Source organism: Boleophthalmus pectinirostris, unplaced genomic scaffold (assembly GCF_026225935.1).
Source record: "Boleophthalmus pectinirostris isolate CB_2022bp ecotype Guang Dong unplaced genomic scaffold, ASM2622593v1 HiC_scaffold_1, whole genome shotgun sequence".
Classification (NCBI taxonomy): Eukaryota; Metazoa; Chordata; class Actinopteri; order Gobiiformes; family Gobiidae; genus Boleophthalmus; species Boleophthalmus pectinirostris.
Window position 1 is genome coordinate 22715125 of NW_026570970.1, and position 24696 is coordinate 22739820.

The following is a 24696-nucleotide window of genomic DNA, read 5'->3' on the forward strand; positions in this document are numbered from 1 at the left end:
ATGTTTGGTTTGATCTGGATCTGTACAAAAACTGCTCATTCACATGAGGCCGTTTACAGCGATGTCCTAAAGTGAGTTTTCTTACCCTGTAATGTTGCGATATCAGGTTTCCTCACATTCTCATGGCCGGATTTGGACAGACATCAGAGCGTGCATTGATTGACAGCTCAGCGCTGTGACAGCGGAGCAGACGCACATCTCGTATGTGCTGCTCTCTTGGCAGCAGCGGTCAGTAGAGCTTTGTACAGCGGTTCAAGAGACACGCACATGAGCACTGCTATGCACAGACTTACGCATCCTACTCTGTTCGCTCATGGCGCATATCAGCCACTTGTGGGGCAAATGCAGGTCGTGCAGTCACCCTTCCTGTGTGTTAATAGTTTAATCCATGTCTGTGCGCAAAGCGGTAAAATCTGAAACATTTATATGACAAATGTATACCATAATCCATGAGACATCCAACTGTGTAGGACAAAATGTAGTGGACACTAGAGATGCGCGGATGGGCTATTTTTTCATCCGCAACCGCGACACAAAACTCATCATCCACCCGCTATCCATTTTGCACCGAAGGTTTTCAAAACCGCACCTGCCCGCCATCCGCCGATTGATTTTAGATTTTAGAACAATCATACAGCAAACAAACTAAGGAGCCTCGATAAAAATGCAAACTCTGTAGCTCATTCATTCCAAAATTCGCTCAGTGTGTATGTTCGCATTCTTAATTGTCCGCAACAACCCCAAATTTACCTGGTTTTCTTGCGCAGCTAATTAATTGACAACGTTTTCCGACTAGACTATTTTTGAACCTTCTTGCCTTCGTGTTGGATGTTGTTACATTCTGAACATTCTGCCATTGCCCGATGTTATTTCAAAGTCATAGCCTCACTCCATCGGTCTTTCTTTAAGTTTTAAAAACCCCGAGTTGCTGTCTACGCTATAATGTCTGCGTGTTTTAAAATATAACTGATATTGAAACAAAATAGACAGATCATCTCATCCAGATGAACATTTATTGAAATCAGGCAATGCCCTCTTTATATTCCAATTGAAATAGGCAAGAAAGAATATGCATAACTAAATAAATATGGCCCTATAGCCATTTATGTGTTGGCAAACAGCTGAAATAAATTAGAAATAATAAAATAAACTGCATATAATATGTGCCTCGTAAACCTTAGGCATCAATAACCCGACACAACCTTAACCTTCAGAACATAAAAACGAGGTCAAATGGGCTAATTAAGGATATGACGTACACTTCATACTACAAGCATAGACAATGACACTCGTATTTTCAGATGTAGGTAACAATACTAACAATAACTTTTTTTTTTTTTTTTTAAGTAGTGAAACCGCCACCTGCCCGAATTTAATTAAAATATAATTTTTCTTCACGTCATCCGCCCGACCGCCCGCGCATCTCTAGTGGACACCCCTGAGACGAGAATGTGAGTGGTCAGCAGTAGCATCAGTGGAATCTTGTACCTCAGCTAAGTCCATGGCTAGAGCATGTGCGACCAGGGTGAGAGCAGCGGTCAGCGGGTCTGCTGGGGATGGGGAGCGCATGAGATAGACACTGGTCTGCTGCGTAATAGGAGGCAAACGAACAAAGGAGCGCAGAGAAAACTAAAAAGGTTGATGTGTGTGCACGGAGTGTTCGGTCAGTTCTGCTACGGCCCATCCAGAATTCTTTATTTTTGGTGCCTGTACTGGTGCGTACTTGCATTGTGGTGCTCCGTAGCTGTTTTATTGTACCCATACCATATACAACTTTTCCACATACCCCTCTTTGCTGCCTTGTAATGAGGCAAAGATTGCGGAAATTAAACACACTGCCAGTGCTTTTAAATGCTACAGTGGTCACAGATTGGACACAGATATATGTACTCGTACCATCCCACTCCAGCAGCGAAGAACAACCCGACCTGGACACGCCCCCTCCTTAAAGCTTGCACTAGTGCTAAGATTAGGGGCAAGATCGGACCCCTTGTGTCAAACTGGATTGGCAGCACACAAAACAAAAGGATGCATTCTTACCCTTGAGTTGTATTGCGCAGTGACACCTTGGTAATATGGACGTGTGGACATCTGTGTTTGGCTCTGGGGAAGGGCACACAAAAATATTATTGTTCTCTTTGTGTAGAAAGTCCATAATAATAAACAATACAATGCCATATTTTGTCTGCTTTTACCACCATTTTCCACTGGCTTTTTTATATGCTTTTAGTGCAGATTTATATTGCTTGGGATGTAGATGCATTTTCCTTAGTCTCATATTACTTTAATGTACTGCCATTCAGCTTCATGGATAAACAGCTACATAGGATTTTATATGATGAATGGTAAAAACTGGAAAACTTTAACTGGCTTTTATCTGGATGGCAAAATCTCTCTAACACTTTGTCTTGTGTCAAATTCAGCCAATCTGCTGCATCCTTCACTTGGCCAGTAAAACAATCACATTTTATAAAGACAGGTTTATGTCCAGTTCACAATTCAGTCTGTAACTACCTGTCTCTTCTACACAGCTATGGCAACTGGACATTTTGAATTTATTTGGAATGGAGAATTTGAATATCATTTCAAGTAGTTGTCATTTAAAAGTGCACTACGTAACATTTCTAATGGAGGGTCTGCTACCTGCTTGTCTCCACAGTATAGATTGGTTTAATTTATCACGAGAGAGACAAGCAGGTTACAGCACTACGCTACATTACAATTCAGGTCTGTGGAGAGTCGCCTCTATTCACAGAAGGAAATATTTTATTTTTGGGCAGTAGAAACCTCGATAATGAATAAATGGTACATACATATCTTTAATGTCATTCCAGGGAATCTTCCAGGCAAAGTAATAACATGTCCATGGAGACAAGCATGTAGCGGACCCTCCACCAGAAAAGTTGCGCAGTGCACCTTTAAAGCAATGTATTACAAAAAAAGCTAAGTTCAGCAGTACAATAAATCTGCTTTAGAAAGTGTAACTGTTCTGTTGTTAACGTATGATTGAATTGTCTTGCTTCTAGTACAGCGCAAGTACTATGCAAGGAAACTTCTTTTGACAGCCATAACCCGCAGAGCACATTATGTTGTATTTATTATGTATGATTGTATTTGTCAACGGGGCTCCAGCTGTTTTGCCTTCCCTGAGTAATGGCATAACCTTTTCCATATAGCTCTCAACATCACCTTATAATACACGCTGTGCACTTCTATTCTCTGTTCTCTGGAGTGGTTTTTCAGGGGCTGAGTGCTAAAACTCCAGCACAATGTGTCTTGGCGTATGATTTTCACAAAATAGAAAAACATTTTGCTGTTCCAATTCTCATTTCAATATTATTAGTTTTCGGTAGCATTGCAAAAGGTACAAAATATTCCAAAATGCACTGTAAAGGAAGAAATAATTATTTAGTTTCGCAGGTTTGGTAGTTTAGGGAAGAAATTTGGAGGTTTTTATTTTATGTTCTTATTAAAAGATAACATTTTGGATTTTATGTTTTTCACTTTGTCACTATTGTCATGTTTTGTGCACCTGTTTGGGAGTTGCACAGAAAGCATCCCATTGTATAATTTTGGTGTATGGCAATTTAACAAGCCTCTCCAATTAGTGCTGAGGTGATGTAAATGGAATGTCAGTGAAAATGTCTCCCAGGTCGTTTAAAGCACAATCACTGCATTTTCTTTATTTAGTTCGGCTGAATGTATACAGCAGCCTTGAGCATTGTTGGAGTTATCTTTAGGATGGAAACAATTTATTACAGATATGTTCACATTTTCTAATACAGATAATATATAGAGATTGCATGCTCCAGAATAGAAAATATGTGCTGTTGTGACGCTAACACAGCACCACTCAGCATCCTGTTGTATAATGGTGGCATTTGTTCATCACATCAATTTCTTGCAAATTCTATCAGCACATTATGGTGTTAAGCTGCCTATGCCTGATACATTTTGGTTACATTTTTCTTAGGCTTGTTCTAACAAAATCATAGATACCATATTTTTCAGGTATCAGTATCAGCAATAGGAATGCAACGATATGGTTTTCCCATGATTTTATACGTATCTCGATACATGGGTCACGATATTGAAAAAGTTACTTATATTGAATACCATTGCATCCCTAATCAGCAACTACTCAAACCAATTCACTGATCCAATACTGCACTGTATTTTTGTCCAGATGAGAGCTGCAGCCATTTCGTCTTTGTGGCTAATGCTACCGCTAACGCCCAGAGCCGCTTAAATACAGATTTTAGAGGTTTTGCAGGCACAAAACACTAATGCTGATAAAAAACGATTGTGTGTTACTTCCTTCATGCCCTGATTTAGCCTTTTGATTGAAAACTGACCTTTTGTCAAGCTGTATGCCCAACACGCACTTCATTCAGTTTTTTCTTGATAAATACAAAGTGCTTCTTGTATGATTACTGCTTGTTTGATTCCTGAAGTAATTACAAGATATGTCCACATTTCAGCTCAAGTTCGAAGTTCAAACCTGCCTGTCACAAATCTGAAATTTAATCTAGGATTGGTTATTCAGTTGAGATTGAAAGTTCGAGGTATCTCGATTTATGTAAGATAGTTAGCTACTATAAAACTAGTTGCACACAGACACTTTAACCGCACAGATATCAGGATGATTTATTGCTTCTCTGTATCAGAGTTTGAGTTACCATTCACTGTAATAAGCCATTGCGATGTCCCCGTCCTCATGTATCTTTTGAGTGGGTTCCATTTGGGCAGATAGGAACCCTCTGTGGGGTGAATTGGAAGGAGATGTGAAAGACGAGGGCATGTGGGACGTGTGCCTTAAATCAGTCAGAATGACTCGAGAGGTCACCCCCCTTCAACTCCCAAACCTCTGAAATCTGTCACTGTGCTCTCAGGCTGTGCAGATTAAAAAACTGAACAATGCACTGGTAATGGCTCTGCTCTGTACCTCCGGCTGTAAGAGATTTATGAATATGTTACTCCTCCAGGGTCGGCCCGTGTGAGCGTGTGTGGGACTTTAGTGTATTAGGGCTATGGTTACATGAGTCACGCTCTTCTGTCCTTTGGGAAGGAGATGGCTGGGGGCTGATTATGCTGCTTTTTAGTCCAGGCCAGACCCAGGCGACTAGTGGGCCGGTGTTTGGCTTCCACTGTGAAGGTCAAAGCACCTCATTCAGTCGACAGTCTTTTGGTCATTAACATCACAGCACAAGCTGGCTGCAACAGTCTAAAGTTAAAAGTGCCAAACTTTCACAAACAACAAAATGAAGAACAAAAGACATTTGTTAATGCATAGTTTGTATTTAATTTATTCTTTGATACAATACACATAAAAACATTAACCATTTATGTCATAAAAGTTTATAGGTTCCAATTTCCTCTGCAGTTTCTGAACATGTTGGTGTTTGCGAGAAATGTAATTGTATGTATGTTATTTTGTGTAAATAAAGCACATACAGTGTAGGAGTGTAACGATATCCAAGTGTCACGATACGATATCATCACGGTATGAACCTCACGGTACGATATTTATTGTAATATCGTGGGAAAGCTCAAGATATGGTGGGGAGGCTCAAGATTAGGAATGTAACAATATCCACATCTCTTGGTATGATGTTTTCACGATATACATCTCACGATATGATATTTATTGCGATATTTTGTGGAGGCTAACAAAATATGCTACTTTTTCCTCTTAAAATGCCTTGACAGGATGTAATCCAAAGAATGAAGACTTAACACTGCGTAGAACTGTTATTTCTTCTTGTAGTCTACACTAAAATGGAGCAAAGGATCATGGTCTATGTAGTTCCCTCTGTCTTTTTTTAGTTATTGCTGCACCATAACTCTAAATTTAAGCAAAGAGACTTGTAATTCGATATATTGCGATGGTCCACGATATTATTGTGAGAAATTTGACGATATGATATCATGATATTACGGTTATTGTTACACCCCTAAAACAGTGTGAATTTAAAACTTCAGTCCTGTTTTAGTTAAAAAAAACAAATGGTGTGAAGCTCATTTCTTGGTCATTTTAAGGTTGATTTATCTGAGCAAAGTAAATATTCAAATCCCATCTTTATCAAAGCCACCAGTAGAGTTGACGCTTCACTTTTCCTCTCACTCATCAGTGAAGGGTGGAGGGGTGGAGCGGGAGTGGTTTTAATCTCCCTCTGACTCTGACCTTAATAACACAGGGCCAGTCCTGGAGCGCTGGGCCGTTCCAAACTGTGCTCCGGAGTATAATGTGCTGTGATTAATATATTCACTGTGGCACTTTGGTGACTGGCCCACATAGAAATAAGGAGATCACTCCCCAAGACGATAATAGACGTATACAACCTCATACTTAAATATCTCCCCAGGTCCAGTGCAGAGGCAAATCATTGTTTATTGTCTCTTTCAGCTGACATCCATTACTTTGGGTTCTGAATATAATATTTTGCTCTCTAAAGGAGGTTACGTAGAGGTTAGTAAGACATAAATTGTAAACTCTTGTGGTCTTTGCAGTTGTAATACTTATAAGGTGTTCTCAACAGAGTACAGGATGTGGGTCTCATATACTTGTGCATTGGGATGTCTTTAGAGGACTTTGATGGATAAATTAGGACATTATCCGGTATTATAGCTTGTACAGTGTAATTTCCCACTCCTCTTTTCAAGGTGTCCTGATGATGAGGGGTAGCTGCTGTCAAAATCAATCCAGAATTTGGCCGCTTAATAACCAATTACTTTCCCAAGGTCCTTCTGGAACAAGTCATGTGTCAACACTGTCAACAAGCTTGCGTTGCCTCGCTTGTCCTTGCCATATGGACAAATCAAAGCTTGATGAAGCATCCAATCAACACCGATCAGAGGGAATGTGCCAGCTTCTAAGTGTCCGTCAGTGCGTATTAATCTGATTTATAATCCCCTCCACGTGCCTGTGCAGTGTCATGGAAACGAGCAAGGCCAAGAACACACCTTGTTTTTATTAACTGGACTCCCTGCTGGCTTCAAAGCTTCCCACAGGGGCTTAGGAACTGTCCTCTGAGGAAAGAGTTGAAATGCTGTCACCAAGGCTGCTGCTCCACCGGACTGTTGTTTTTATTATACAGCTCATAAACAGTACGACTCTTATACAGTAATACAGGAAGTGCTAAACTCCATACACCTTCACTAGAATCATTTGGATAATTTCAGCCCTTAAATTGTCCATTTCTGCTTAACTAAAGGAACTAAAAGATAGCTGTTAACTTGAAAACTGCTACTACATGACATCACAAGGTGGAACAGAGCATTTTGAGCTTTGGAGGTGTAGACATACTAATAATAAAGGATTAAAATACAGCTCCTTGTTTTTGATGGGGTAACAGCATTATAACATAGCTTAACACTCACAAGAGTCAATTAGGTTTAATATAGGACTTTTAAAACAACCAAAAAGAGAAGGTAAAATTTGACTTAGCATCACTCTGATGCAGCTGCCATCTCGGTGCATCAACCTTTTGCTGTTGTTTCTGATAATGCTTTATCAGCATATATTTAACAAAAGTAAAATATTTTAGGTCTTTTGTTAATACAGTACAGTGTTTTCCCACAGTGTTTACAATTTGAACAGGAATGCATTTGCTGTCCACTGAAGAACACGTTCTATCTGTGAATCTGACACTGGCATTCGACTTGGAGAAAAAGAATACATATTTGAAATGGAAGTGTCAGTGGTGTTGGAGTAAAGGCTCCTCTCTGCATATGCTGTGTGGTGTCATGTGGTAGAGTTTGCCCTGCAGCTCTTCTGCTCTCCTCAGCCTCTGTCAGGACCCATCTCTGGCTCCTATGCCTTCTGGCCAAGTCTTTCTCACATCTTTTTTTCCAAAGGTCAAATGAGGGGGAATCTTTGCTCTATTATTTATAAGACAAGTAAAACTCCTAACGGGGGAAAATATTGTTTCACCTTTAAATGTACTGTGTAGAAAAAAAACACTGACACTATGCAGAGTCTAAAGATTGTCTTTTGTTTTGTTTTGCAGATGATGAAACATGCCTGGGACAGCTACAGACAGTACGGCTGGGGTCACAACGAGCTCAAACCTATTGCTAAGAAAGGACATTCCACAAATATATTTGGTAAGTTGAACAAATGGTTTACCTATTTTTGGCTCACTATAAATTGTAATGTGGGTAATGTGTTAGATATTTTGTACCTACTTCAATGTATACAACTAACATCCCTGAGGATTCTGGCATGTATATGTTTCAGGTTTATGATCTGTTACTTTCTCTTGAGCATAATAAGTTCAACAAGTTGAGCATAACAACTCTCTTAATATTTGAACTGAAGATGAACTAGTATCCATCTATTATCATTGAAAACAATAGTACTTATTGAAATTTATCATGATTAATACTTCTAGTAATATAACACCTAAAACATTGTCTCGCATCTCGTTTAAAGTGGTCTTCTCTCCTCACACTCAAAGTACCTTATTTTACAAAGAATAAATTACATGGATATTTGACACTACTTGATGGGATTACATAAACCTGATACAATGGTAAACAATACATGTGTGGTCATTTGATTTTAAGTCTTCTACCTACATTCTTCTCCAGCATCTCTTTCCCTGTGTCCCGATGCTGTGCTGCATGTGTTATGTGAGGGTGCATTCATATGAGGGTTTTGTGGCAAATTGAAATTTCCCATTGGCAAATTGTCTTGAGCCGCCAGTGTTATATTCTGTGTTGACGCTAAATGGTAGATAGATGATGTTTATTTCTGCTGCTGCCCGATGTATTCTCCTGTCTGGGTGTAATAGCTGAGTTTGTATCTGCAGGTTATTAGTTACAAGGTGTCCTGAGTGCATGAGCCACACACACAACCACACGTCCATTATTGATGAGGCACTTCCTGTCGCCTCACACAACCTCCATGTTAGAAATGTGTGTGGGAGACGGGAACTATGGAGAGAGCAAGTGGGTTTTATTGGCACAAGAATGAGACTATAGGTTGGTTTGAACAAAATGTACCAAGAACCAGACCTAACACGTATAGAAAGTGTGAAAATACAAAGCATAGGATAAGAAAAAAAATCTTGCTTATAATTTAGAGAAGGAAGGGTCCAATACACAAGATGCATTTCCCTTTAGGGTCAGTAATGTATACCTTAAGTTAGACTAGATAGAAAGAACAATTCATTTTGTTCTGTTTTGTTTTGGCAACCAGGATTAATAGTACAAAATTGTGTCTGGTAGCCATTTTGGGATATTGACCCAATTTGAAAATCAGTCACACCTAAAATATATTGGGGTTAGAAACTTTCTGTTCTGAGAAGATGCACGAACCTCACCTCGATAGAAAGTAATGTAATGTAACCTAAGTGTATGATTTCATAACTTTAACTGATTAGGTCAAGGCTGTGGGCAATATCCACAAAAAATATGAGCGTTTCACAATTTTTATCGCATGAGCACTGTCTTATCTTTAAAATGTATCCACAAATATCTCTACTTATGAGAGTTCACACTTTTAAATCCACTTATGACAGCATGACAGAAGCTGACCAAGGAGGAGTGAGTGGGGGATTCTGTCTGAGCAAAGAGCTGCATTACATATGAAAAAGTACTGACTTACAATATGAATATCACAGCAGCAAATTGTCACAGGAATCATATCATAATGCTGTCTTCACCACCATATTGCCAAGCCCAAATTGTAGGCAAGTTGGCAACATGTGTTTCTCAATAATAATAAAAAATGTAACGCAACACGACACCACACAGAGACACAACGCAAATGCAAGCCCTCCAACTGACAAAGAGGCTGCTGTGGTAACAGGAGAGCTCTGCCTCTCTCTGCGACACCTCACTCCGATAACCTTGAGTACACTGTTGGCCCCGGTTTGTCATCTGCAAAAATTAGCAGAGCTGATTCTAGGCATAGAAATAGATGCAGCCATTGTCTTGAGTTGAAGTGGTTCAGCCAAGGATAGGGTCTTGTAAAGAAAGCATCGTTGAAGATGTCTGACACAGCAGCCCTGGTACATTCACACTCACTTACATACAGGCTCATTGTACATGGCAATAATGGCTGAGGCTTCGCACTGAGAGCACAGAGTGGAAGGAGGCGTTCAGCAGACCATAAAAGCTTTTCTCGATCTTTATGCACGCCATATAAGTGTCACACAATAGCACATTTGTCTCTCAACGTTCAGCCCAGTTTTCTTACTGAAATTTATCCATGCCTTGTCATCCCACTAGTTTAAAAATGTTACATCTAGTGTCTAGATTATAATAAATGATAATTTAGGCCAGTCTGATCCTCCGACACTCACACACACATCACATTCATAGTAGGCAATGTGGCGGTCATGTGGCTGTCATGCCTAAAGATGGAACACTTTCTTCTTGAGCCATTACTGCCCTCTGTACCTGGTATTCCTCTGGCACCTGATATTCCTTCCCAGCAGTCTCCCATCCAAGTACTAACCAGGTCTGATGTTAGCTCCTTAGATCTGATGAAACTGGCCCGTGACAACATGTATGGCCACAGTATTTTCGGGACAAGCACAACTTTAAGTATTACCAAGTCAGTGCTTCTCACCTGATCCAATGGTCCCATTTTTCCTTGAATGGCTCTTTACACAATTTGACCATTCTATGCAATTAAGTCAAATATTCAAATAGCTGTCTATCGGTGTTGCCCATGGCAGCCTTTTGAAACACTTTAAGCAGTAGTTACACAGCAAAACATGTAGGTCAACTTGCATTGTTTATTATCCACACCCCATGATGTTTGAGCCTCTCTCCGCCTCTGGGCATTTGATCCTGTTTTCCTGGGTCAAAGTTCAAGTGGATGGTGGTGCCGTGGCAAAGGCTGGGACCAGCGCAGACTGCTTTAATGTGTTTCAGTGCAGATCCTGTGCTTAAGGTCTCAAATCGCTATTGTTTTGGCTTCGCATGGCTGCGCTGTGAATACACCATCATATTCAATACTATTTATCACAATGACCCATGGGTAATTGCAGGACATTGCACTATTGACCGGGCCTGAAAGGATTTGACCTCCTTGGGCATAGGTCAGTTAAAGTGAGGGGCTGTAGCTGCTGCTTTGTGGACGATGGACAGCGCAGTCTCATCTTTAAACATTTGGCTGTGTTTGTTCAAAACAGCTCCCAGGAGAAAGGGTTCATTTTACATTGATCTGGACTTGTGCTTGTAACGCCACGCCGCTGGCTGTCTTTATGTTGTGGTCCAGATGTCTACAAATCCTGCACGGTGTTTCTTTGGAATCACTCTGAACTAGATTAAAGTAGTAATTTATGTGTTTTTTTTTTTGTTTTGTTTTTTTTTGTCATGACTGATGGATTAGCAACAGTAGTTCTTTTTTCCCCTAAATACCTTTTGCTATTACCCATATTTTTCAATAAAACTAAATAATATCTGAAAATCGAGACAGATTTGAGGAAAAAAATATTGTGATAAATTTTTTGTCCCATTGCCCAGCTCTAATTCCAGTGGCATCCTGGGAAAGCCCTCAGACAGTGACAGTTCTACTTCATCAGTCCTTTGCAGGCTCATTCTCTGATCAGTTTAATCGAAGCTGCAGAATCTGTCACTTGTGTTACTGCGTGGCCTTTCCCTACCGGCACCTCCACATATTGGCAGTAAATGATATGAGCCTCTGCTTGAGGCGAGCAACTGAAGGCCGGAGCTGGAGCAGAAGAGACATAAAAGTATGGACACCTGGCTGCCCCATCACTGCAGAAAGCTAACACATTATTAATGACAGCCGCTTTGTCCATTATGAGATTACTTACATTCTCTATCTAATTCTCATGTAACACACACCTTCTGATGCAAGTTAAAAGGCTGACTTGTTTTGCCAACATTTTTGGTTGGCCCGAGCCAGTAACATAGTCACTGGCGAGGGCTATTGTTCTTCGTGGGTTTCTTCCACTCTTTTATAATTTTTTTCTTGCAAATGATCACGATTTTGAGGGCCTAAACATCAACAAAAAGGCCCCAAACTAGGTATCATTTTGACCGATCCAGCAAAAATTTGATAAAATGGGCATTGCAACAATGCCCAAAGTGACCTGACTCAACAGTGCCCCCTGGAATGTGCAAAATTTAAAGTCTATAGGCAGCTGAAAAGCATATTTTGTCCTAGGCAAATGAAATTCGGTACAGTGATAGAGAACAATGAGACAATGACGAACAGGAAGTGAGCCATATTGGATCAAAAATTTGCTGCTGTTTTGACTGTGTGTTTGCAAAAACATTCAAGACCCTGGTGTTTTGTCCAAATGAGCTCAAATTTGTCATGTCACACCTACAGACATAGGTTCACAAAAATTATCAGCTGTTTTTGGGATACTCCTTACGGTTTTCCCGTAGCACACTGGCAAAAAATACGTTAATTTCCTTGATGACCTCTCACGGCCACTGGACACTGGCTTAGAGCCAATGATGTTCATTATGTCTTCTTATATACTTTAACTTCTTAGGTTCTTTTTAAAGACACAGTAAAGTGTATTTACCTTGTTGACTCAACAAGGTAAATACACTTTACTGCATTGTCTTTAAAAAGAACCTAAGAAGTTACTGGCCTAGAGAGCTCAAATTCAAATCACAATTGCGTGATCTGGACCTGAATGTAATGAAATATGAAATCTAATAAAAGTGAACACTATAGCACCCCCTACCATAGACATGAAACATCAACATTATCGGATTTGGACCAAATTCAGGGATAAAATTCTATGCATGATTTCAAGCAAAAATATTGATTACGAAGATGGTCCATTTTTCACATTTGCCCAGAAGGAGCACAAAGACTCCCCCCAAAAATATTTTTAAAATTATTACACGCACATGCTTAGTCTGATCATGCTGGAATTTCTATCAGTTATGCACTGCATGACTGTGATTCTATTGATATCTCAAACACAATCTTCAGTGCTACAGTGCCACCTATAGGAATGCACAAAACTTATTATGGGGAGAAATAAAATTACTTTCACGTTCATTTGTGAAACTTTGCACCACATTCACTGACGTGCTCCTGATCATAAAAATCAATGAGACCTATGCCCTAGTTTTTATAACTAGGCTTCTAGAATCATTCTTCACACTTTTTAGAAATTTAAAGGTGCACTATGTAACTTTTATAAAATCTTTTATACAGTCTTAGTCTGACAGTGCTCTTGACCATAAAAGTCACGTGACCTATTGCCAGTGTTGGGAAGGTTACTTTTAAAATGTAATCCCCTACAGATTACAGATTACACACCCCAAAATGTAGTTTGTAACGTAATCCATTTAATTACTTAAAGTGAGTAACGTAATCTGATTACTTTGGATTACTTGATATTGTCATGTTTTTTTAAACGACATGAATGTAGCAACCACATTCTGAAAATTCTTGTTTGTTGTCTTCAAATTGTCTGAGCCCAAGTCTCCATGAATAAGCAACTGTTTGCTGTAGAGAAACAAAGACCACGATATCTTAATATAAGAGGTTTTGTCTGTTAAAAGACAGTAACAACATAAGCCTTTCCTTAACCATATAAAAAATATTATTGATAGAGAAATTATTTTTTATATGAGATCACCTTAAATTATGTCAACCTACTGTTAGGTGTCATGTTGTTTAGACCTGGTTTAGTCCTGGTTTAGTCCTGATTTTTAGACCTGGTTTACTCCTGATTTTAGACCTGGTTTAGACCAGGTCTAGACCAGGTCTTTAGTTCTGGTTTAGTTGTGGTTTAGTCTTAGTTTAAACCTGGTTCAGTCCTGCTTTAGTCCTGGTTTAGTCCTGGGTTAGTCCTGGTTTAGTTTTGGTGTTAGTTCTGGTTTAGAGGCGCACAGGAGGAAGCACGGTTTACGCGAGAAAACACATTCCACACGCGGCGCACGAGACGGCGGTGTCCGTGCTGTAACTACGGACGTAGTAGTAGTTTGATGACGATGATGAAGGTGTGTGTTTGTGTGTGTTTGTGTGTGTTTGTGTGCGCGTCTCCTCATGTCGCAGGTCACTATAGGACAGTAGTCCAGATATTTTGAGTCTATGCAGGTTGTTTTCACCAGTGCCAGTAGCTCCTGTTTCACATTTAAGTTGTAGGCGATTTTATATTTGTTTTTTTATATATATCTCACATCGGGAGAAGAATTTCCAAGACACAAATGCGTTTTTACCAATGCACTGCTGCTTCCATTGTGTGACTGACACCGCCAACTTTAACATGACGTTTACATCGCTCTTATTGCGCGCATTCTGTGTGGGTTTCCGGCAATGAGTGGAATTACTTAAATAAAAAAATAAATAAATGGGATGTAGCACAAAATGTGAAAACAGGAAAATACCGCCTTGTAATCCACTTATTTCAGCAAAGTAACTGTAATCCAATTACCACTCATTGAAACAGTAACTGTAACGGAATACAGTTACTCATAATTTGTACTGTGATTACGTAACGGCTGTACGGCTGTACATGTAATCCGTTACTCCCCAACACTGCCTATTGCCTAGTTTCTATAGTTTGTCTCTAGAATCATTCACATTTACCAATTTTAAAAGCACACTATGTAATATTTCTGGTGGATGAGCTGTCGGCCAGGGCACCTGTTGGGAAGAGAGGATAGCATGTAGGGGTGGTCGGGAGCCCTTGGCGGCCACGTGGGGGAGGCATGCATGGCGGGGTGAGGGCCATCATTGTCGCGAGTGGCTTTAATTAAAATTAATTTTTTTCTTTTTGATCTTAAAGGAGTACTATGCATGTGTTTAAAGTGTAGCATCCAAAATATTCTATTCTTCATGGAGATGTTGTTTTGCCTGAAATTTTCCACAATATGGCAGAAAACTCAATCTCTGTGATGACAAGAATGTCACTCCACTGAACCAAGTGTTTTATGGCAATAAAAATGCATGTAATTGAATAAATGAATGATAAACAAGTTTACAGCATAATGTAGACAATTCCAGAGAAAGCACAAACATCTTTATGAGACAAGCGCGTGATGGATCTTCAGGAAAGTTACATAGTGAACCTTTAAATCAAGCAAATGGGCCTTTCTTTTCTAAGCATTTTGGAGGAATGGTGCAGTTAACCCTCACACAAGTACAAAGAAGAAAACCATTTAGTATTCACAGCAACAGTGCAGTAAGTGCCATCAGGCGGCAGTTAGACCAGATGTGAAAGCAGCCTCAAAGATTCACTCCGATTGTCTTAAAAGGCTCCTGATTTTGTCTTGTTTGGATCTGAAGAATTTGAGTTTTTGTTGAGTTGGGAAGATTTATGTCATCTTCATTTAGTCATCTTTATTTATTACAACTTAAATTGCAATAAATAAAATAAAGAGGTTTTTCTTTTGTCTAAAATTCTAGCAAACAAATAATTATTATTTTATTTTACTGCAATAATAACATTTTTGTATTTTTGAGATAGGGATGCATAAATATGGCCAAAATATCACTATATCAACATGCACTAATGCAACAAACATTATGAAAATGAATTTATCACAAGTTCCTTATCTGACAGAAAGTTAGTTTAAACTATAAAAACAAAAGAAAAGGCTGATTTACTTGTCCTTCTTTCACCTTGTTTTGATCTTCTCATTTTTGAGTTTTCATTTTTGATAATATTAAGACATGTTCATCACAATATCTATGGAAATACAAAACAGTGAATATTACATCATTTTCTTATACATTGGGTCTATTTCACACATGTTCAGGTGCATGTTTTGCGTTTGTAGTTTATCAGGCAATGTACAGAAAAACTGTTTTGGTGTGATATTGCATTTATAATACATTTGAAACCACACCACACACATGCATCTTTACATGTCTTATCAGATTCATGAACTCTGGGGTCCCCTCTTGCTCACAGCTATGGGATTATTACACAACATCTAGGTCATGTCTTCATGTGATGTGCTTCCAGCGCCAAGAGCAGAGTGGTGTGTTCTGGGAAAACGTCATGTGTAAGGGCTGAGTCAAAGGCACGGTTGTGGAAATTACTACACAGTATTGTCTAAAGTGTTAGGTTTTCATGAATGCATCCTTGAATGCTGTTTACATTGTTTGTCTTTATACCAACTGACCATGGGTCGGCCTGTCACAATAAATCCTAGATCGAGTTATCATTCAGTATATGTAATAATATAATCTAATAATTTTTGAAGGTCAATAGTTACTGTGGTACTTTTTCTTTGTACTAGTGGGAGTCTTTTTTTGTAATTTTTATTATTCTACTAGTATAGATACAATCCAAGTACTTAAGTGTAATTCAACTATTTAAAATTATTTTATTAAAAAAAAAAGTTTTTTAACCATATCAAACATTTTAGAATATTTTTTTAAAGAAAATTCTACTTATTGTGTCAATGGCATAAATTATGCCTGTAATGTTTGGCAGTTAAGCATGTGCTACAGTGTTGTTGGTTTATTCAACAAGGGGCCTGTGTAAGCCTGCACTGATCTGCTATAAGATGTCAGTATCTTAATGTGATGTACACAACTTCTGCCTCGCCAGGTCTCTGTTGTTTTATTGTCTTTGGACCATAATGACTTCCAAGCATAGTTTGTGTTTGTCGTCAGCAGCTAAAGTTTCACTACAGGATATTTTACTAATAACTATGTGATGTTCATGGGCTAAGTGACATAGGGGCAACTTTATATGGATTGTTTTAATCCATATAAAGTTGCCCATCCTGTGAGTAGTGCTTACCTAACCAAAAATACTTTCTGATAGGCCAAAGATATGATGGTTGAGGCAAAGTTTGTGTGCAAAAATATTGAAGTTTATTAAGTAACATTTTTTTAATTGAAGTTACGTCAAAGTACATTAAATTACAATAATGTCTATTGCAATGCAAAACAGTGAATATTACTATCTTTTTCTCATACATTGGGAATTTTTCACACATGCATGTTGTTTGTTTTGCTTTTGTAGTTTTTCAAGCAATGCACAAAAACAACATGTTTTAAAATTTTGATTCTCTGCATCAAATCATTTGACCCTGCAAAGCTTTAAGTCCTCAAGGTAAAACTCTTTCAACAAATGTTTCAGTGTTTCAGTGGTCTGCACAATCAAAATCGAAATACCTAAGTATTTTTGGATTGTGTATAATATAAGCAATACAAACCTTTGCCAATTCTAGTTCTTTAATTGTACTTAAACCCATGAGAGCTTATCTTGCTGGCATCATCTTAATGTTTTTTCATCAATTTTAAAAACAAATCACTTCTTCTACTTGGAGCTTAGATAAAAATGACAGATTAATAGATGCTTTCATAACTAATGATAAAATTGCTTGTGTTAAAAATTTGCTAATAAATGCATTATTACTCCCAATGGATGCTGCTGTTTGAACCATGCATTTTTTGTGTGTTGACTCAGATGCACTGATGACTCTGGAGTTGATTTGAACAGGGTGGGAGAGGCTGGTGGTCCCTTTGTGAGCCTTGCAGGGTTGTGGTAGTCTTGACTTTTCAGTAGGAGAGAGAGAAAGGGAAGGGTATGATTGATGTGTAATATTAAAAAAGAAACAAACCACAACACTGGACTTAATAAGGCAAGACAAGCAATTTGGGTAAAACATTGCATATCCTTTCAAGAGGATGTCTATTGGCTACTGATGGCCACATTATGATGTAATGATCTTGATAAATAACAAATTTGACAGACCTACATAATAGTCATTAGGAGTGTGCTTAAGCCCTTCAGTCAAGAAGAATAAGGTAAAAAATAAATAAATAAATAATGTGTACCATGTAATTTTATATCTAAAAGCTGTGGGTTGTCTGAATGTATTTGCTCTTAACACCAGATGCTGAATTATTGACTGATGGAAGTTCAAAGTTTAGGTCTCCAAATAACTTTTTACTTTATTTGAGCAGCAGCTTTGCCATTTATATTGGACCACCACCCTTGAGATGAAAAGTGGCCTGCATACTTGTAGTAACATTGCTTGGAGATGTTGAATCAAATTAGAGTTGCCCTTTAGATTATCAGTAACACATGAAATTAAACTCATGACAATTTCATGAGATGGTGCTCCATTGTTCCGCACATGCAGCACCTGAATAATCTGTGTGGCATTTGGGTAATTGCTTTCTGTTGAGTCTGAAATGACTTTAATGTCAATTTAACAATTATTTGCTTTTGGTGATGGCCTTGATGTCCAGCACTGATACAAAGAGCAGACTCCTTTCTTTAAATGTTCATTCTGTTTAAGCACTTTGTACTTGCCTGAACTCCAGAATACACACTGCTTCAATATTTTATAAAGTGTGAGTCTGGTCACTGCTGAATCTCGCCTTTTTCAGATGAGAATGATTAGGGTCGCATGAATCATTTGTATTAAATCAAATGTGAATGCTTACGAGGAAAAAGAAAAGGATAACAAATATCACAATGATGGAAAAACATTGTGTATTTCTTAGGTGAGAGAAATTGGATTATATTTGTTAATGATGATCATCAATGAGACACTTTGTTTCACATGTGTTGCTGAAAAAAGCTTATCTGATTGCACGATCATATTTGGTCAGGCTTGAGATGTGACACAGAGCGTGGGAACCAGACCGAGATCCATCTGAATGAAAAAAAATTCAGGACTTACCAGGAAAACTTTGTACAAGCCCACCACAATCAAAATATACCAAAGGCACATTAATCGGTTCATCAATTCAAGCTTTTATCTACACTCAAAAGAATGAAGTGTCCAAAACAAATAATTAAATCTTTGTAATAATAAATAAGATAATTCTTCTAAGCGCTTTATTTCCCATTTTTCTTTGGCCGGTGGTGTATTTTTACATGTTATAATATCAAATAACTTTACAGAAAGTCCAGTCTGCAGTCTGCTGGCATTTATCCTGGAGCCGTTCAGCTAGACAGTGGTTTGGGGTTGGTGGGGCACTGGGACTTGAGGCCTCTCCTCTAACTCTTGGAGGCAGTGAGTAGAACACAGCAGATGTCTGGGTCTGGTGCCAGGGAAGTTGGTAACCAGTGGCCCCAATGGCATCAGACTGCAGACGGCACTGGTCGAAGCTATCCTTTGTTTTGTGGCTGCCTGGCCCTTTCTGAACAGACTCAAAATCCTCACTGGACCAGAAGCACAGAGCAACAGCAAAGCTACACAGTACTTCTGAACTTGAGTTGCAAAGAGTGAAAGTAGTTCTGAATATGGAGAGTTGAGAAGGGGACTTGAAAGACAGCAGTAACACTAGTCACAGTGAAAAATCCAATTAAAAGACAAAATGGTGTCAATTTCACAACACTTTTCACAATAAAGCCACATCCTAAGCTTTGCACTTATAGGGTTAAAAGATGCTGGGTCCTGTATGTGACATTTTGGTTTTTTCAAGGCAATAATCTTTTTCTCCTTTATATTTATATTTGATTTATAAGATTTGAAATCTGATTTTGTTGAATTTACTCAAAAGTCACATACATTTTTTCTTAGATTTTTTTTTTTTACCTTTGTTAAGATGAGTACCTCAAATGCTGTGATGAAGAGGAGAAAAGTTAACTTGTGAAAGCTTTCTTGAAGAATAAGGGTTGTGAAAATGTCATGGCTGACAACAGAGGTGTTAAAGGGAGGCAGCTATGGAGAGATTTGCTAAAACAAGTACAGTGCCTGACTGAGGATAACAGACATCACAGTGTCTAGAAGAGGCTGTGTGAGGATACAACATTATAACTCAGAAGTTTGTTCCTTGTTTCTGTGTAATTCACTTAATTGATTTACAAAGCACCATTTTCCTCATTTACCTCTGGCTGCTTCCAGGCACAATCATAATTGAGCTTCATTTGCATTGCTCAAAAGATGAACAGTTTAGCGCCTTCTAGAATGCTAATACATAATATTTAAGTCTTAATATCTTGGCCTTTTAACACTTTATGTATTAAGTACCAGATAAAGATTTCATATAAGTGACTTTGTATAGCAGCATTTTACCATGGGTTGTGGACCTAAATATATCATATGCATGGAAAGAAGTCCTCACAAAGTCCTTCAAAGCAGCAAGTTAACATTTGCCTAAATCCCATGAATATGTAACCAGTAAAACATTTCCTTTAAACCACTCTCAGTTGACTGAAAAGCAAGACATGCTGAATGCTCCAATTATTTGCTCCTCTTTTTTCCTTTATGCAGTATATACTTTAAATGTTGGGATGACAACTCATTTGATTGCCTCATTTGCTGTAATTACACAGTATTTCACTATTCTGTGCACATAACAAACTGCCTCACTGACAACACTTTCTGAATGTCTCAAATTTCCAAAAATCTGACAGACAAATGAATAATTGGTTTGACTGGCTCTAGTTTTTCTCATAAGAAATAAGTATAACGAATTGTACTGGGACTGCAGCTTGAGCTTACTGCTGGTGAAATCAGATGAATAGAGAACAGTAGACGCTAAACAGCACAATGCACTGAGAGAGGGAGAGCATAAGAAGGAGAGTAAGACATAGAGAGAGATGGGGGATAGAGGGAAAGGATAGGGGAAGAGGGAGAGACAGAAAGAGAGGGGGAGGGAGAGGAGCGGGAGTCCTAGAAAATAGAACACCAGAGCCCAGCCTGAATCTGTTTTTGCGGAGTATCTTATTAGTCAGGCTTCTCAGTGCAGTCTATGGGGAAAACAATGTACCAGCATAAAACAAAACACAGCCACGACTCTCCAGCACAAAGCAGAGTACACAATGTAATATTCTGCTGCAAAAAAGATGACAAAATTACTGTATGTATTAAACTCTAGGGCTGGTCGATATTGACCAAATTTTGTGACTTTCAGTCGTCATTATGTCGATTCAGTTGATTGGATTAGTTGAGTATCAGACACATATAAAAGCACTCTTAAACCACCCACACAAATTTCACCCTTATTTGGAAGTTTATTTAGTTATTTTTTCACTTTTAGTCACCTCTTGTTGCCACATTTTACACTAGATAATACACTTGATATTAAAGTTTCGCATATTCAAAATTACTTCACTTTACTTCAAGTAAACCCCGTCTTTCCTTTGCTTTATCTGATGTGGAATAAACATATTTTCCATTGCTCTACAATGAAATGGAAAAGGAAACAACTCTAAATAATGACATCACATTCACCTTCCTCATGTGAATTCCACGTGACAAACTCTGAAAACCTGACGTCTAATGAAACTGGCAAGCAGATGGAGAGAGGGTCCATGAGTGTTAGAGAGACCCTGATAATGGAGGTGCACAGGAGAGGCATCTGGGAGATTGTGATAAATGAACACGAAGTCAGAGTTCAGTTGAGGTAGCGAGAAGAAGGTGAGTCTAAGGCTGTGTTTTTGGTGGCATCCTAAAAATATAAACTTGTGTATTTCTGTCCTTGTCTAGAGATCAAAAAGAAATTGATAGATTCGGATCACTAGCATTTACCATTTCGGTACAGGGATATTGACTTGAATTACTCTTTTTTGCTAAAAAGATACATACTGTAGCTTTAAAGTGTTTTGTAATTTAACCCATATTGTACGAAAATGTGGCTGATTCAAAAAATCTCTTACCTAGAGGATAAAGATCAAAGACTATCTTTTCAAACACAAGACAGGACTAATATAACAGACAGGCCATTATCCATATTTTACCTAATTTACTTTTATAATTAATTGTGGTTGCTAGGATAGGTCCCTACAACCTGTGATTCCCAGTGGTGATAAGCCAAAGAAGACAAATGAAATTAGCAATTCAAACAAGATGCCAGCTGGGACAACCCTTAATTAATTTGTGGTCAAGCCAAAATGTCCATTCTTCATCTGATTTATCTTCAAATTAATGGAAATAAAAAGATACGGGTGGCCTGTCTTACTATATTGGACCCCTGCAATTTTTCCATGTAAAAACAAACCCGTCATGCCCGGTGTGTTTCAGATAAGCAGTGGCTGGCTCCTGTGAAGCTAGAGACTGAAAGTGCCAATTCAGCTCCATTTGAGGCACTTGGCTTGATTTAAAGAGGTTTGCGGGGCCCAAATGAAAAGAGTTATGACGGACACAGACAGAAAGCCAAACACAGTAAACCACAGATATGACAGAGGACAAGCAAAAGTGGGCTTGATTTGGCATTGCTCTGAGCTTTTTTTTTTCTTCCCCCCAAATGGGGGGAGGGAAGGGGGATAGGCACATCAGCAACAAATGGAGTGATCAAGAAAAGATGAGGAAAAACACAGAGAGACAGTGATAAATGAGGGAAAACAGATGGTTAGGTGCGGGAGGGAGGAGGCGGTGATGCAAGGAGGAGAGAACTTGACGGAAGTGTGTGGAGAGCCCAAGTTTATACACAAAATGAGTGGTTTTAGACTTATTTACAAGCAAATGTAGAAAGCAAACATATATTATCCAATCTCCAAATGCAAAAAAAGTAAAAGGTTTTGTAAGACTGGGGAGAATTTAATTTTTTTCTCAAAAGCATTGCGCTTTATGTTTTAACTGTAGGATTCTTTTCAAAGTTCACATTTTAAACGTGTCTTAAAGAATTGACAAAAGACTAAAACTGACAAACTAATACAAGAATCACATTTTAGAACATGTTTCTATAGATCTAAGATACAGTGTTAGCAGTTATTATGCAGAATAAGAGATTACCGTGTACTTTCTGATGAAAATTATTTGCTAATTGCATCCATTCAGATTGAAATTTTGATTTGTTTGTGATTAATCTTGCAGCCCTAGTGCAGTTTTGTGGCACATTTGATACTTAATGGTCTTTGCCAAAATGTACAGTTTCAGCATCTGTTTGGCTCACTACTTCATTGTGCCAATACCAAGAAATAAGAATGACGAGAGATCCAAATTATCTTGCTTTACTGTGGCATTGTGAAGTAATTTAGTTTCCATCTCAGACTTGCATCATCAATACAGTTAACTTTTTACTGATCCTGACATTATTGGCAAAACTTGGAAGGACGACAGTCACCACAACAAATGTAATAACAGTTCATTCTATTTTTTTTCTCTGTCCTCCGCCATGGAAATTTAGGGAGATTGTACATAGTTTTTATTGAATAAGTCGCCTTAAAGACTGCAGTGGAAGAAGTCTGAACACTACTAAATTTTTGTCAAAGCAAGCTTAATTGTCTAGGCCACAGCTACTACTACTACTGAATTGAAATCACAATTTGAATTGCTTCTGTCACCAAATCACCAAAGCTGCAATAGTTTGGGTTGTATAATTCCATCTGTAAAGTACAAAATATTATTTACCAAACCTGCTAATTCTGAATGCATGACGCTCTTGACTTTTTTTTATCAGTTCACATATTTCAAATTCTGAATTACTGATGCTGCTGAACTTTAAAATGGTACACTGTGTTCTCAAACTCATTTTAGAAAAATAAGTCGCCCATTTATTTTCTGAGAATACAAACTAAATATTTAATTTGTTCTCCCACAGTTATTCTTTTTTGACTTGATACTTCTAAAATAACAAGTGCTGCAATTATTTTGAATCAGATAAACTTTAATGCCATTTTTGGTGAACAAAAATTCACAAGATAGGAATGTGCTTCGGATATTTGTTGCAACATAGAACAATTAATTATAACAAATAAAATATAGTGTATTAAGTTAAATCCCAGATAATCAAATTACTGTGTACTGTATTATAAACAGAGGAAGCATCTTATTCTGAAGAGATTAAAAGTCGGTGGAGTATTTTTAGTAGCAGCAGACCCGTTTCGCCTCCTCAGTTGTGACATTTTGCCATGACGACCCAGAGCTAGCCTTTAGGTGCTGAAAATGACAGAAGGAGAGGGGCCGCTGTACTCCTCCAACGCTCGGACCAATCTGTCAGGATCAGGCAGGGGGCCAGGACATCTCACTATCTCCCCTGCCGGCCTCTCTGCCTGCAGTGTATTTTTAGAGTGATTTAGGGGTTCCTGTCTATAATGATAATAAGACTGCGGCTGCTGCATCGAGCCACGCGCTGTTCTTTTTGAATGGACTCACAGATAACAACAGCAGGGTGCCGCGCTGTGGAGCTGATACGAAATGAGGGAAGATTTACCAGACAATAACCATGGAAATAGTAGTGCCGGTTTAATTGATCTTTCCTTCATGATTATACAGAGAGATTTCCTGTGGACAGATGTAGCAATCTCAGCCTAATGTTTATGTTTTCTATCCCTATGTTTTGCAGGTAATTCCCAGTTAGGAGCCTCCATAGTAGATGCCTTGGACACTCTGTTCATCATGGGGCTCCAAGAAGAGTTCAAGGACGGACAGGAGTGGATAGAGCAGAATCTGGACTTCAGTATAGTATGTTTCACACACTCACAAAAACACAAGCTTTTGTACAAACCAAACAACAACTCTACCTCAAGGATACAACAATATTGATCTAAATGTGTTGTAGCTTTCCAAAAGACATATTTAAGTTAAACAGAGTTATGCTTTTCCTTTACGACATTAAAAACGATTTATATTGTTATTTTTCACAATGAAATGATTGTTACAAGTAAGATTATAACAGAAGTGCATGTTATATATAGTCTTCCATTAGTCTTTCTCCTACTTTGAACTTTAACCAACATTTTTTATTAGTTGTCCTTATTCCAACAAGATGAAACAAGCTATGACTTCTTTTGCCAGAGATGCCATTAATCTATACAGTTTTTAACTTTTATTCTCCGTGTAACATTTTCTCATTCTCTGTCATGCATAACTCTCACA

The 24696-nt window shown here is 38.4% G+C and overlaps 1 protein-coding gene across 3 annotated transcripts in view; it reads left to right on the forward strand.

Annotated features, from left to right (window-relative positions):
• man1a2 (mannosidase, alpha, class 1A, member 2) overlaps window positions 1-24696 on the forward strand; it is a 95332-nt gene that overhangs the window by 24027 nt on the left and 46609 nt on the right. For all 3 annotated transcript variants that reach the window (XM_055156022.1, XM_055155982.1, XM_055156051.1), the window contains 2 exons: window positions 8010-8106; window positions 24164-24282. In XM_055156022.1, coding sequence (XP_055011997.1) covers window positions 8010-8106; window positions 24164-24282 — 216 coding nt within the window. The remainder of the gene's footprint in view (window positions 1-8009; window positions 8107-24163; window positions 24283-24696) is intronic.